This window comes from Sceloporus undulatus, chromosome 4 (assembly GCF_019175285.1).
Source record: "Sceloporus undulatus isolate JIND9_A2432 ecotype Alabama chromosome 4, SceUnd_v1.1, whole genome shotgun sequence".
NCBI classification, from domain to species: Eukaryota; Metazoa; Chordata; class Lepidosauria; order Squamata; family Phrynosomatidae; genus Sceloporus; species Sceloporus undulatus.
Window position 1 is genome coordinate 86,882,186 of NC_056525.1, and position 14,441 is coordinate 86,896,626.

The following is a 14,441-nucleotide window of genomic DNA, read 5'->3' on the forward strand; positions in this document are numbered from 1 at the left end:
AGAGAATTTCTGTGTGGGATAGACCCAGCCAGAATTTAAAACTATGTCCACTCTGATTGAACCAGAAGATTTGGATTTACCTTCTGGTGTAATTGTGAGAATAAAAAATCTCTTCCAGCGGGCTTATCCACTGGACTCCATATAAAACATTATGACGATTGCTCCACTCCTGACTATGATTTTTGGCTATTGCTGAATTGCTGAATTATTATTTTAGAAAACTAATAGGAATGCTGGTTAATTCAGTATTCATGTTTTATTGATCGTTTTTTGTATTGTTGTATTATTTTTACTGATGTAATCCCACCTCGATCCTTGCAGAGGTGGGAAATATAAATAAACATTATTGTTGTTGTTGTTGTTGTTGTTGTTGTTGTTGTTGTTAAATAGGTGTGCAGGGGAAAAGGAACAAAATGTTTCACAAATGGAGTTTTGATGTTGCTGTGGTGAACAGACCCACCAACCAGCCAATCACCAGCCAGAGGCCATAAGCCAATCAGGTGCTGGCTGGGGGAATTTGAAGACTCCGTGTGGCAGTTGGTTTTGTCAGTTGGGTTTTGAATCTTGAGAGGGAGGTTCTGAGGAGCCTAGATTATTGATAGAAAGGGGCCAGAGTTAGTTGGTGAAGGCTAGGGTTAGAGTATTAGGAAAGGGCTCCCTTCCGTTAATTATATATCCAGGACTCTGGAAAAAGGAATGGCTGGAATAGACTATCCTGAGGGATATTGTTGGCCTGCAAGGCTGTCAGATCTAAGTTTAAGGGAGTGGGTCTTAGCTACAAGGAACTAGTAATTTAGAGGGAGAGTTATAAAACCAATGGTAACTAACAAAGTAGAAAGCCACAAATACATGAAACATCTCTTATCAAAAGCACCGTTGTTAAACCTTCTTGTAAATAAAGTTTTATTTCTTTAATTCAAGAAGTACATGCCTGGACTTGAGTTAATACCACGCTACTCACATTACAAAACACTGGTGGCAGAGTTGGGATAAGAAAAACTCCCAGGTGCCTGCAATCATAGAAAAGGATTGTGGTGGCACATCACATAATTTTGAGGCAGCGGTGGGATTAAAAAAAACCATAGGACTGCCATTTTAAGGAGAAGAAATAAGGTGAAGGAGTGTTCTCTTCACAGTTGCTTATCTTTAGGGATATTGATTTGTCTGTTTCTGGTTGGCAGCCTCCCATGAAAGTGATTACATACTGCAGGGAATAGAAAATCCGGGGTGCATGCATCTGAGCACATGGGAGAGATTTATTGGAAAGAGGGAAACAGTAATTAACCAAACCCCAGAATTTATTTTGTGCCAGTAGAGTTTCTGTGAGGATGAAAGAATATTCCTTGTGCTGAAGAAAGTGTTCACACACAGTTATCTCTGTTCACAGATGTCATGATGTGTAACATCTAATTGCTCCACATGTTTGTTGATAGCTTTTTGGAATGCACACAAATGGCATTTCAGGAATAAGACGATACGAACATCTAAGTGTGTAACAGGAGACAAGATACAGATGGAAATATCTTGTCTGGCAAATTCTTCTGGGTATCCTCTAAAATACCAAGCCTGGCTACAGATGGTTTCTCAGAAGGACCAGTTATGATTTTTAATTGGAGTTTTACTTTGATGGCTGATACAAGCACAAGGTAGTTTTGAGGAAACAATAATTTATGGAATGTAGTAAATGATGTGGTGGGAGGGAGGCATAATTTTTAGATCTTACTGAAACTGCTTAGAGAATGCATTTTCTATTCCATTGTTTACTTGCAGTGTTCTAAAACTTAACTGGAAGAACAATTAGCTAGATAGACAGACAGACAGACAGACAAATAGATAGATACACACACACACACTGTATATACTCATGTATAAGTCTAGAAATGTTAGTCAAAAATTTGACCTCCAAAACCTAGGTTGACTTATCCATGGGTCAAATGTAAATATTATACTTTAACTCTTATTAAAAAGGGAACCATCTCTTGGTGAAAGGCAAGAGTGCAATCTGTCGTTGAAGCACTGACCTCCCTGTATTCTCTCTTCTATCCAGCCTTTAGTGTGAGCCAAAACAGTTATGCCTGCCATAATTTTGTCGTTCTTTGGCATCGTTTTCCTTTGCTTTATTATTTGGATCATTTGTTGCATGTCCCTAAGTTTTACCCTCGACTTATCCATGGGTCATACCAAAATCCATAATTGTGCCCCCAAAATCTGCTCTCGACTTATACATGAGATCAACTTATAGTCGAGTACATACGGTATATATTAAATCTCATTTTAGAAAAGGTTGCAGGAAACTCTACTCAGTTTTCAAAGAAATATATAAAGGGATCATAATTTTCCAAGGCCAAAAACAGATGGCCCTATCTGCCGCATCAGTGCCACGGCAACTGCACGCTGCAGCCCTGATCCAGCCTTTTCCTGCCACAAAAAGAAGCAATAGAAAGCCATTCCTTTTTGTGCTGGGGAAAGGGCACCTATGCTGTGGCAATGGTGTTTCTTCAGTGTTTCTTCTGCATGCGCCTTCTAAATGCCACACTGCTGAAATGCTACTTGCTACCTGTTTGGGCGGGTGGCATGATGCCGGCTTGGGGGCAGAGTCGAGGCGTGCGAATACCACTCCATCCTGAAGCCAGCTCTTTTTGCCGTTCTGTACTGGCCGTAGGTTAGCTCCAAATGACACAATAAGCATAACACTGAAAACATATAAGAAAATAGAATAGCCAGGCTTCAGATAGCTACCAGCCTATATTTTACATCTAGAGAAATTCCCCAAATCTATAAAGGAATTATGAGTTACAGCATTGACCACTAGGGTTACAAAAGAGGCAAAGGAGAGGTACACCTGCAGCAACCACAAACATCAAACTGCTTATCTGTAACAATTTTCTTACCTGCTTTTGTATCATTGAAATAGCCAGATGCATGGATTCTTGTGGCCACTACCACCACCACCAATAGCATGCACTTGCATTGGGAAGCAAAGTTTCTTCTTTGTCTTAATGGAGAGAAATGATTTGTGTTATGTCAGACAATACTATTGTAATGAGAGAACAATTCACCAGCTTTTATTTAAAGTGTTCCAGGTAACAGTAAACAGCATGCAGATTAAACATGGGTTTAGCATGAGAGGTTAATGGGATGGAAAAAAAGATTGTAATTTTGAAATCATGGATCATAAACTTTGTGGGGGAATGGGAGCTGGCTGTGTTCAGAAACTGAACAAAAACTGGAAAACATGTATTCAAAGTGGAAGAATGAGAAGAGACAAAATTCCATGTGGTATGCAATGATCAAAATGAGGGACTGCACTGACACAAAAGGGACTGGACATGAAATAGCTTTATTTACAGTAGTTATGCAAGTTCAGAAGTGATTAGTATGTTAGTAGAAATATGATATATTTCACCACAGTGGGAAAAACTGTGACTAGGGCATCTGTGAGTTCTTTAGCTTGATCTTCAAGGGCTATTGATGGGTAATTTCAAAGTTGCTAAATACTACCACCAGTTCATCTGATCTAGACAGGCTTTTAAATAGAGGACTATTTAATATTACTTTGGCCCGTTATAGACTTACGCACGCACCTAAGCCTAGTACGTCCCCAGGACGTACAAAATGGCAGCGCCCGTTCCACATGGGGGCCGCCATTACGACGTCATGAACACGCCGCCTCCAAACGGGGCGGTGCAAATGTGATGTCGTCTCGCTGTGCGAGGGCGCATAAAGCGCCCTTTCCGCGGCGCAAGAAGGAGCTCTGAAACGGAGCTCCTTCCACGATTTGTGTCACTGGCGCAGCTTTTAGACGGCTGCGCCAGCGACGCAAGGGAAAAAGGGGCCGAGCGGTCCCTTTCTCCTCCTCCTCCCCACATGAAGCCCCAAGGACACCCCTTTCCAGGCCACGGGGAAGCGGCCTTTTGCCCCTTCCCTGCAGCCTGGAAAGAGGCGGATCGAGCCTCGGAGGCTGCCACTCTGGAAGCTGAGGCCCCGATCCGGCAGGAAAAGCAGCGCCTACAGGCCGCCCCAAACGAGCAGTCTGTAAAGCACCATAGAGTCCTATATAAGGAATTACATATGACCACTCTGTGTTTGTTTAATGTTCTACTCTCAATGCTGACATGTTCCAAAGGCTTCATAGGACTATCCTATAAATCCATTATCATTACCATAATAAGATGCATGTTATAAATAGTACAAAGCCTTGTTACAATTGGTATGAACAGTATGGCCGTATGTGCACAATATGGTGAGCCAAAAGTCAATGGAAATTCTGGTTATCATGAATGAACAGCACGGTGTTTGCTACTAGATCAGTCTTGCTTGTAGCTAAGCAAACCACAGAGCTTCCCTCCATGATTTGTTCACCATATCATGTGAATTCAGATGCAAACTCTGGTTTGTTTGTGTCTCAGAACACCAGGGGCGGAGTCCACGTCTCTGAAACAATGTGGTTGTTTTAAACAGGTACTGTAGACATAGACTTGAGGGGAGATCTTGCCTTGCAGGTTTCCTGTTAGGGTATGGATATAGGGTCTAGCATTGCTGATTAGTCTGAACCATGCTAATAAAATACGTTTAGCTGAATGGCACCCTGGACCTTGTCCATGATAAGCTTGAGTTCCTACTGATGTCTGTCTTGGGATGCTATGCTGATGAGATCTCTGCCTCATAACTCTTATCTTGTTCCTTGACATTCCCTGTATTATCTATGCTTATTGAAATTTAGACAATATGCATCTTGAGGCATGAAATGTCCTGTTTTGTGTCTTTACCAAGCTTTGGATAGACTCTATCTGTATGTGTGTGCATATATGGATACATGTGTACATATACCTCTGTGTGTGTGTGTCCTACACACATACACATCACATACACACTTTGCTCTTCTTATGCCTGAATTTTTGTGTAACTAGATGCGAATATTTCTTTTCAGATAAGCAAGTCTCCTGTATTTGTTACTGGTGTTTGGGGACCATATTACTCAGCAATGGTGCCAGGACTTTGGCTAAATGAAGGAGGCCAAAGTGCTACTGGGAAACTGGTGAGTTTGATTCTTTCTTCCTCTTTGTAATAAAAAGTCATGGAAAATGATTACTTTTCTCTAGATGTGTTACATGTTAAAACATATGTTTAATTGTATGAGTTGCCACAAAGCTTCCAGCAATAGCAGTGTGAGCCAATTACAGTTATGATAAGGCTGCTTTTCAGTCCAAAGTGTACAACTGTAGATAATCTATGTGTCTAGATGACCCTTTAATATATGGACACTAAATATGAAGATGGTGGTGGTTGGTGACATGGTTTTCACTTTTTTCTGGATTCTATTTGAGGGGAATAAAATTGTAGAAACTGACACAATCAGAAGAGCCAAACAGATATTTCCACCTTATCTTTTTCTTATATAGTACTTTGAGAGAATCTGCAATTAAGATTATATCCATCTCGGAAACAAACACAAACAGGCTCCATACATTTGAATGGCACCTTGAAGTCTACTGGCCACATTAGCTGAATATAAAGGCATAGCCACACTGCAGAAATAAAGCAGTTTGACATCACGTTAACTGCCATGAGACTATCCTATAGAATCCTGGGATTTGTAGTTTAGTGAGACACCAGAGCTCTCTGACAGACCAGTCTAAATATTTTATGAAATTACAAATCCCAGGATGGAGCCATGGAGACATTGAGCACCCATCTATTACTCCATCCATGGAGAGTTTATGAGCCTACTGTCCATCCATTAACATTAGGCCACTTTTGAGGAAGAATGTGGCAAAAGTTCAGGGTTTTTTTTTTTCTTCCAGCAAGCCTAGAAAGGCTGTCCAAATCATAACTAGCAACATCAGTCTTCTGTATATGCAACCACCTTTATATATGAACTGTAGATTTGTTTCTTCTAAGATATGCAGATGACACCATAATACTAGCAGAAAACCTCCCAGCCCTGGAACAACTACTAAGAAAGATCAAGGAAGAAAGTGCAGAGGTAGGCCTATTGCTGAACATAAAGAAAATAAAAATAATGACAACGGAGAATCTTGACAAATTCAACCTCGACAATGAAGAAATAGAAGTAGTAAAAGAGTTCTCTTATCTGGGATCAAACACTGATAGAAATGGAAACTACAGGCAGGAAATCAGAAGAAGATTAAGAATGGGAACAGCAGCTATGAAAGAACCAGAAAAGATTCTAAAATGCAGAGATATACAATTAAACACAACAGTTAGAATCATACAAGCCATTGTATTCCTTATTACCATGTTTGGATGTGAGAACTGGACAGTGAAGAAAGCAGATAGGAAGAAAATCAATGCATTTGAGATGTGGTGCTGGAGAAGAGTGCTGAGGATCCTATCGTCTGAGGCTGTCGTATTTCGGGCACATCATGAGAAAGGAGAACTCACTGAAAAAAAAATAATGCTTGGAAAGGTGAAAGGAAGTAGATGGACTCTATTAAGGAGAACATGGGTATGAGTTTACATGACCTAAGCAGAGCAGTAGAGGTCAGGGGGTCTTGGAGATGTCTCATCCACAGGGTCGCCATGGGTCAAGATCAACTCGAGGGCAATTAACAACAAATAATGTGAAGCTAGCTCACATTAAGATGTTCAGTTCTCCAATGTACATGCTTGATGGTGTGCATGGTGCTTCTGTGTTCTGGCCATTTTTCATTTGTATCCCACTTCTCTGAAGCTTATAGGGTGTAATGGCACAAACTGTAAGACAGATTCTTCTTTGTGATCTTTGTGACTCATTTATGGAATGTGTCTACACCAGTGCAAAGCTGATCAGAACATTACAGAGCTAAGCACAGCATTATAGGCAGAGAACCACACCCATTTTACTGTATATGTCCACCCAAACTCTCACAAATAGTGTTCTTACAGCTAATGTGAACTTCTAATATAAGGCCTGGTATCCCTGATATAAGGCCTGGTATCACAGGCCCCTGGTATCCTGGTAGGCGAGTTACAAACACAACAATATACATGATAAAATTATATAGCAAAACATAAATTACATAACATCAATAAAAAATAATCCCTATCCTCATACCAAAGCAGAAACTATAACAATAAAATACGAATTAAAATAGATTAAAAATGAATTTGGAGAGAGGCCATCAGTGGGGAGGAAGAACAATAGATGTCAAATAATAGGTGGCGGGATAGTGGGGGTTAGTCTGGGAAGGCCTGTCGAAATAGATCTGTCTTGACAGCCTTCTTAAAGGTGTCAAGAGTAGTGATGTGATGGATCTCCTCTGGCAGATCATTCCACACTTTAGGAGCGACAGATGAAAAGGTCCTCTGGGAAACTGCAGCCAGCTTGGTCTTCCTTGGCTGCAGTAAATTCTTCCCAGTGGACCTGAGTGTGACGGGTGGATTGTAGGGAAGAAGTCACTCCCACAAGTAAGCTGGACCCAAGTCATGTAGGGCTTTAAAGGTGATAATCAATACCTTGTACTGCGATGGAAACTAATTGGCAGCCAATGGAGAGATTTTAAAGCTGATGTTATTTGGTCAACTCTTGATTTACCAGCAGCCATTCTGGCTGCCATATTTTGCACCAGCTGAAGTTTCTGAACTTGGTACAAGAGTAGCCCGATGTAGAGCCCTTTGCAGAAGCTGAGTCAAGAGGTTACCAGTGTGTGTACTACCGTTTTTTAGGTCCCCCAGCTCCAGGAAGGATCGCAGCTGCCTATCAGCCAAAGCTGATAACAGGCACTCCTGGCCGTCACATCTATCTGTGCTGACAGCTGAAGCAATGAGTCCAGGAACAACCCCAGGCTGCGCACAGTCCTTTAGGGGAAGTGTGACTCCGTTGAGAACCAGTTGAGATATTTCCACTCCGGGATTAGGGTTCCCTATAGCGAGTACCTCCGTCTTATCTGGATTCAGCTTGAGAGCTTTAGAGCCCTTGTGGGCTGGCAGGTGATACAGAAATACAATAAGTGAATAAACAAACAAACAAATGTTCAGAAACAAGACTGTAAGCACCTTAGTAGTTGTACTGTAACCACATGCAGCTTGGCAATTTCGGAAATAGCAAGAATTAATATGAAAATTCATCTTCCTTTCTTTCAAGATAGAGCATGTCGTCCAAGGACACGCTGCATTCCCAGAGCTACAAACAAGATCTGCAGCCAGGTCAGTTCATCATCCTTATTTCTTCATCATTTACAGTCTGTCTTAGAAACACCACTTTGGCTGCAATCCAGAAATTAGTGCAGTTGGAATGTTCCAGTTTAACAGGGATGTAGGTTGGGCTGTTTCTCACTATATTAATTTCTTTCTTTTTCCATCTTGTTCTTCATCTTTCCCATTCCAGAATACAGCCCTTTTCCCCCCTTGTGAACATGTCCACCTGAAAACTGATTCACGTGGCCATTCACAGGTGCTGAAATCATCAGAAATTGTGCCTGTAAAGTACTCTTGAACAACTAAACTGCAATTTTATGGAACACATTATATGGACACACAGTTAGTTACCTGTGCAAAATTGCTGCAAAGTTCAGTTCATGGTGATTTTGCCTCTTCCATAATGGCCAATTGAACAGTCACTCATGCATCTGACCTGCCAGGATGCTTTTGCAGATATCATAATAAGGGTAATGTAGGAGCAGGTGTCTGAAACTTTGAACGTTTACACTTAAGCTAGAATACCTTTGTCCTAATGTCACATTGCATATCAGGCCTGGTGCTTTGCAGATTAGAGACTTTTTTGAGGTGAGCTCCACATGTTTCTTTTTAGCAAAAAGACTATGCCACAAAAACTTTGATGTAGCAGTATTTCACATTTCAAGTGTGACAGTTAAATTTTAAGGCTGAGGTATAATTGTACTACATTGCCTATACTATTTGTTACAAAAAAAAAGTCAGTGAAGATTTGTATCTCCCTCCCAACTTCTCACAATCATTTGCTCTGAGCTAGCCTTTGGAAAATTATGCATGTTCAGAAGATGGCGGTTAGTCTCTGGTCATCATATTTGTGCCAAATAATATGAACATTCCATAAAATATATAACTTTGTGAAAAAGGAAGGATGAAGTTAGTGTCAAGGAGGGTTTTTCAGGTAAATAGTTTGAGTGAACCAGTCTAGGTTCCTCCACTCCCCCCAGTTCTTCATGCTTTCTCCCCATATTTCTTTCATCACACTAACATGGCTGCTGCTTGTTTGTGCTTCAGAGACAGGAAGATGGAAAGGAATAAAATCTTACCCTTCCCTGGTTCTTGAAATGCAGTGTAGCAGATCTTACAAGGCTTGGGAAATGCTACTTGCATTCTTGTTGGATGGGAGGGAAGAAAGTAGTGAAATTCTTAAAATATGAACTAGAGAAGAATTAATAGATTATAATGTTTATTTTACATTACAGGCAAAAATAATAAGCTCTTGGAACTTATATTTCCAGGTCAGGAAATATGAGTGTCAGTGACATCTATATTTCTTATTATGAAAATAAGATGACGTTACTTACTTCCAGTAAAGTCTTATTCTTATTCTTATTTGAGATGCAGCACTTTGTAAAACAGTACAGAAGTGAGTCAGTAAAGAGAATTATATGATTTTTTTATCACATGAGTGTATCCAGTTGCATTTATATAATGTTTTCCAGATCACAGTCCCTTGATTAAATATATAGCTCCAAGCACTGTCAACAAATCACATAAAATAGACATTTCCCCCCTCTGTACACACTGAACCTCAAACAGATACATTGAATAGAAAGATGCCACAAGAAAATTAATGCAGTTAAGTACTAAAATTCCATCTAGATCTCATTACACTCACCTGTTCAAGTAACATCCATGGCAGAAAATACCTGTTTCATTGACTGAGACATTCATGTTAAATAGAGACACAGCAGCAAATTATTACAAAACTAAGGTATATGGTGGATGGCGGTGAAGTAGGTTATTTCTAGCTTTTATATATTTTTCTACCAGTGCATAAAGAGTTAGAGAAGTGGGCTGACTAAGAGTCTGAGGTGGGAATCAGGATGTCTGAAGTCCAGAACTTCTGTCTGCCATGAGCTAGGCAAAACTTTGCCTCTCCAGAGTCACCCACCAGGTTTCCCCGGATTCCTCCATCTTGGTGGCTTCTTGCAAATTCTCTATTAAGCCAAACTTCTTTCCAGTCAATTAAAGCCTATGTTAGACAGCCTGCTGCCCTAAACCATGCCCCTTGCTTTCTTAAAATGCTTTGCTTTCTGCAAAAAGAGGCAACACATATTTCTGCCTCTTTTGTAGGGACAGGAAGAACCTAGATAAAATTTTCTGATTCAGAGCTGGTGAGGAGGCAGATGCATGCACTTACATCCTAACAGTAGAAGGCTTTCACCTTTTTAATGTTTTTTAAATCTCCCAATTGTGCTATCAGCAGCATGGAGCTATTCTTGCAGGGATTAACATTGTGGCAGTTTTTCAGGTATTGTGACCACATGGTCATTCTTAAAAAGATTCTCTGAATGTTTACTACAGTCCTGTGCCACTGCAAGCATGTGCTGGACATTTTAAAATTTAAAAAGGCAGAGACGATTGAGAGAGATCACTCCAGCTACATCGTTTATGTAATAAGACAAGCTTAACCTGCTTACCATCTCATTGCCTCCTAGTAAGAAATGTTACAAAGTTCTCCCATTTTCCAGTCTTTCTTCTCACCATCTGCACTGCCCTCACAACACAAATTTCAGGGGGAAAGAAAAGAGGAATATTCACTGTAGTTTTAGTTGGACAGCATGGGATGAGTAGAAATGACATAAGATTTAAACTAACTTGCAAAGCTATTGGTGGTTTAGCTTCACCACCACCCCCTCCATCAAGAAGGTCCATTAAACAACTTTTAAAATATGAAAATAATGATATGAATTAGTTATTTTAATGTTTTCCAAGTGCACTTCATTTTGAATGATACCTTTTGATAGCAAACACATGGTAAGACCTAATTGAAACAATGTGCAGCTGAATGCTTAAATGTAGAATATAAATATACAGCTGCAGAGAGGTCATAAGTCAGGGTAGTAAACACATGCCAAATTCCCTCAGGGAGCTCATTAGTGTATAGCTGAATATATATATGCAGAGGCTAAATGAATATCACTATTTAGACCTCCAAAACTGAGACAATGACTAATCAATTGTAATTGTAAGAAGACATCCATATTGACCAACCCCTCTAAAAATGACGAGTCCTCTCAGTATACCAAAGAAGGCAAAGCAACAACAGGGTTTTGGTGTTGTTGTTGTTTTTTTTTTTTTTAAAAAGATAAAATCTCATCCTTATGTTGTTTCTGTTGTTGTGTGCCTTCAAGTTTTTCCCCAACTTATGTCTACCCTAAGGTGACCCTATCGTGAGGTTTTCTGGGGCTAAGAGTGTGTTCTTAAAGATTTATAAAGAGTGCTAATATAGTAGCATGTTTGAGTTGCCTGTCAATACTAGAAGAATGAGGTTCAGTCACAATTCATTTCTCACTGATATTAGTGAGATTTTACTTGTTTCACTTTCTGAGGATTTCACCCTTTGTGTGCTTTCCAGAGAAAGTTAAGCATAGTTAAGTATCAGTAAAATGAATGAAAATTAAGCACACTAAGCATTCCCTGGTTTACCCCCAAGACTTGAATAGCAGGCACAGCACAGAAACTGCTTTGTGCCTGCTAAATGCCACGATTCCCAGATCCCTATGAGTAATCATCATGATTTACTCCATGTGCAAATATTTTGTATGTTAAATTTCATGCTGGGCGCTCTCTGGTGATTTTCTTTCTATGAGAGGTGGTGATCCTCAAATTTCTAAAGCTGTAATCCAGCAGATAGGGATTCTTATCACCCCCACTCCCATGTTTTGGACTACAGCTCTCATTATGATTCACAATCAACCATACTAATTGGCTAGGATGGTCTTTATAGTCCAAAACATCTGGAGGACACCAGGTTACCTACCCCTGTTGTAGTCAGTCAATGATCTACTGGATCAGTGAGACGTGTTCAGCTTTCTTCTTCAACAGTGCATGCCTAGCAAGTAATACATTAATACTATATCCTCTCCCTTTCCTCAGTTTGGGTTTGCAGGACTTCTGATAATTTGTGTGTGTATCTCTTGTCCAGAGTCCAGATCATGGAATGTGGTCCAGGAGTAACCTTTCTCTCTCTCTCACTCACTCCCACACCCCTTTTCCTGCTTGTTTTTCCTGCAGTGCTCAAAGTATATATACATACTTAAATGGTCACCTGGATCTGATTAAGAAATCTTTGCCTGTGGGTTTCCTCACTGTTGATTTACATGTTTGGCCAGATTTCCATGGCAACCGATCTCCCCTTGCAGATCTGACTCTAAAGGGCATGGTAAGAAACAGCTTGTCATTGCAAAAAGGCGAAAATAGAACAATGGGATAAAATAAGAGCTTGAAATGAGCATTTGTATTTTAAATAGAGTCATCAGTTCTTCAGTAGAAATCCCACAGAGTCTGGATCTCCTTGCCTTTTTGGTTGAAATTAGAACTTTTTGAAAAAGAGGGAGGCACACAAATCCAGAGCACTTTGATTCATCATTTTATTTTACTACAGTGGTACCTCGGGATACGAAATACCCAGGTTACGAAATTTTCGGGATACGAAAAAATCCCATAGGAAAACATTGTTCCGGGTTACGAATGTTTTTTCGGGTTACGAAAAAACTTTTGGTGCTTTTTTCGGCTTTTTCGCACAGAATCGCGGCTTTTCCCCATTAGCGCCTATGGCAATTCGGCTTACGAAGGCTTTTCGGGTTACGAACGGTGCCACGGAACGAATTAATTTCGTAACCCGAGGCACCACTGTATTTGAACTGGATAAAAATGAGTTTTCACACAGTTTATTACTTGGGAGCATAGCAGAGCATCATATGTTCTTATTATTTTATGCTACAGGAAGTTATTCCTTAAGATGCCACAGTGCCTTTTTGTCATTTACTTCTCTAAGAATACATGTGGCCCCTCAGATCATATTTTTAAGGACTTCATACCCTTGGAAAAACCTTTTTATAGCATAAAATATCATATATAAGAGATTGTTGTATTATAGAACCATAGAGTGTGAAAACAGACTGATAAATATATCAGCTGATATACAGTGTGGGATCAACTAGATGAACTAGATGACAGCTGAAGAGGACAAGCATGAATGTGTGTGTGTGTGTGTGTGTGTGTGTGTGTATTTGTATCAGCTAGAATTTTGTTTCTTTTGGTTTTTCTTGCAGGTGGTGGGACTAACTTTATCTCAAGGCCTTGATGATCTCGCTCTTATCTATTTAGCCACAATTCAGGCAATTGCAGTAAGTCATTGAAACTGGCAATTTTACATTGTTTTTTTCCCCATCTCTCTCTCTCTTTCCTTTTTCAAACTAAGAAACTTGAATCAATTTTATTTTATCCCATATTATAAATAATAAATAATAAAAGTTTTATTTATATACCGCAGCCTTCCATAGATCAGGGCGGTTTACACACAATTAAGATATACATACATAAATCAAACAAATCAAGCATAAACAATACATCAAAGAAACAATAAAAACAATAAAAAGATAAAAAGATAAAACCCCAATTAGCCCTTCCTCATGGCCACGGAAAGAGGAGGGAGGCCCTAAATGATGTTCATGGGGGGAATGCTTGATGAAATAAGAAGGTCTTTAAATCCTTCTTGAATTGGGCCAGGGAGGTAGTCGAGCGGAGCTCAGCGGGCAGCGTATTCCAGAGGGCCGGGGCGGCGATGGAAAACGTCCGCTTGGTAACGGAGGAAAGCCTAGCCCCCGGCACCTTCAGGAGTTGCTGCCCAGATGTTCTGAGGGTGCGGGACGGAATGTATGGGGAGAGGCGGTCCTTCAGGTATCCCGGACCCAAGCCATTTAGGGCTTTATAGGTAATTACCAACGCCTTATATTGAGCTCGGAAGCGAATGGGCAGCCAGTGAAGATCTTTTAAAATCGGTGTTGTATGGCTGGTCCTGGGAGCACCAGTGACCAGCCGGGCTGCCATATTCTGCACCAATTGTAGCTTCCGAGTTTGGTATAAGGGTTGCCCCATGTAGAGTACATTGCAGAAATCCAATCTTGAAGTTACCAGAGCATGTACAACCGTTTCAAGGTCCCTCTGGGCCAGGTATGGGCGCAGCTGGCGAATCAGCCGAAGCTGATAACAGGTGCTCTTGACCGTCGCATTCACCTGAGCAGTCAGGTGAAGCGACGAGTCAAGAAGCACGCCCAGACTGCGCACGGAGTCCTTCACAGGGAGCGTGACCCCGTTCAGGACAGGTGGAACCACCGCCATTCCTGGACCAGGAGAACCTATCACTAGTACCTCCGTTTTCTCTGGATTCAGTTTGAGTCGGTTTTCCCTCATCCAGCCCATTACTGACTCCAGACAGGCCACGAGAGGAGAGACGCCATCCCCAGTCACTGCATCAGTCG

The 14,441-nt window shown here is 40.7% G+C and overlaps 1 protein-coding gene across 3 annotated transcripts in view; it reads left to right on the forward strand.

Annotated features, from left to right (window-relative positions):
• FGGY (FGGY carbohydrate kinase domain containing) overlaps positions 1–14,441 on the forward strand; it is a 208,377-nt gene that overhangs the window by 123,554 nt on the left and 70,382 nt on the right. For all 3 annotated transcript variants that reach the window (XM_042462093.1, XM_042462095.1, XM_042462094.1), the window contains exons 9-12: positions 4,931–5,038; positions 8,087–8,148; positions 12,193–12,340; positions 13,233–13,307. In XM_042462093.1, the coding sequence (XP_042318027.1) occupies positions 4,931–5,038; positions 8,087–8,148; positions 12,193–12,340; positions 13,233–13,307 (393 nt within the window). The remainder of the gene's footprint in view (positions 1–4,930; positions 5,039–8,086; positions 8,149–12,192; positions 12,341–13,232; positions 13,308–14,441) is intronic.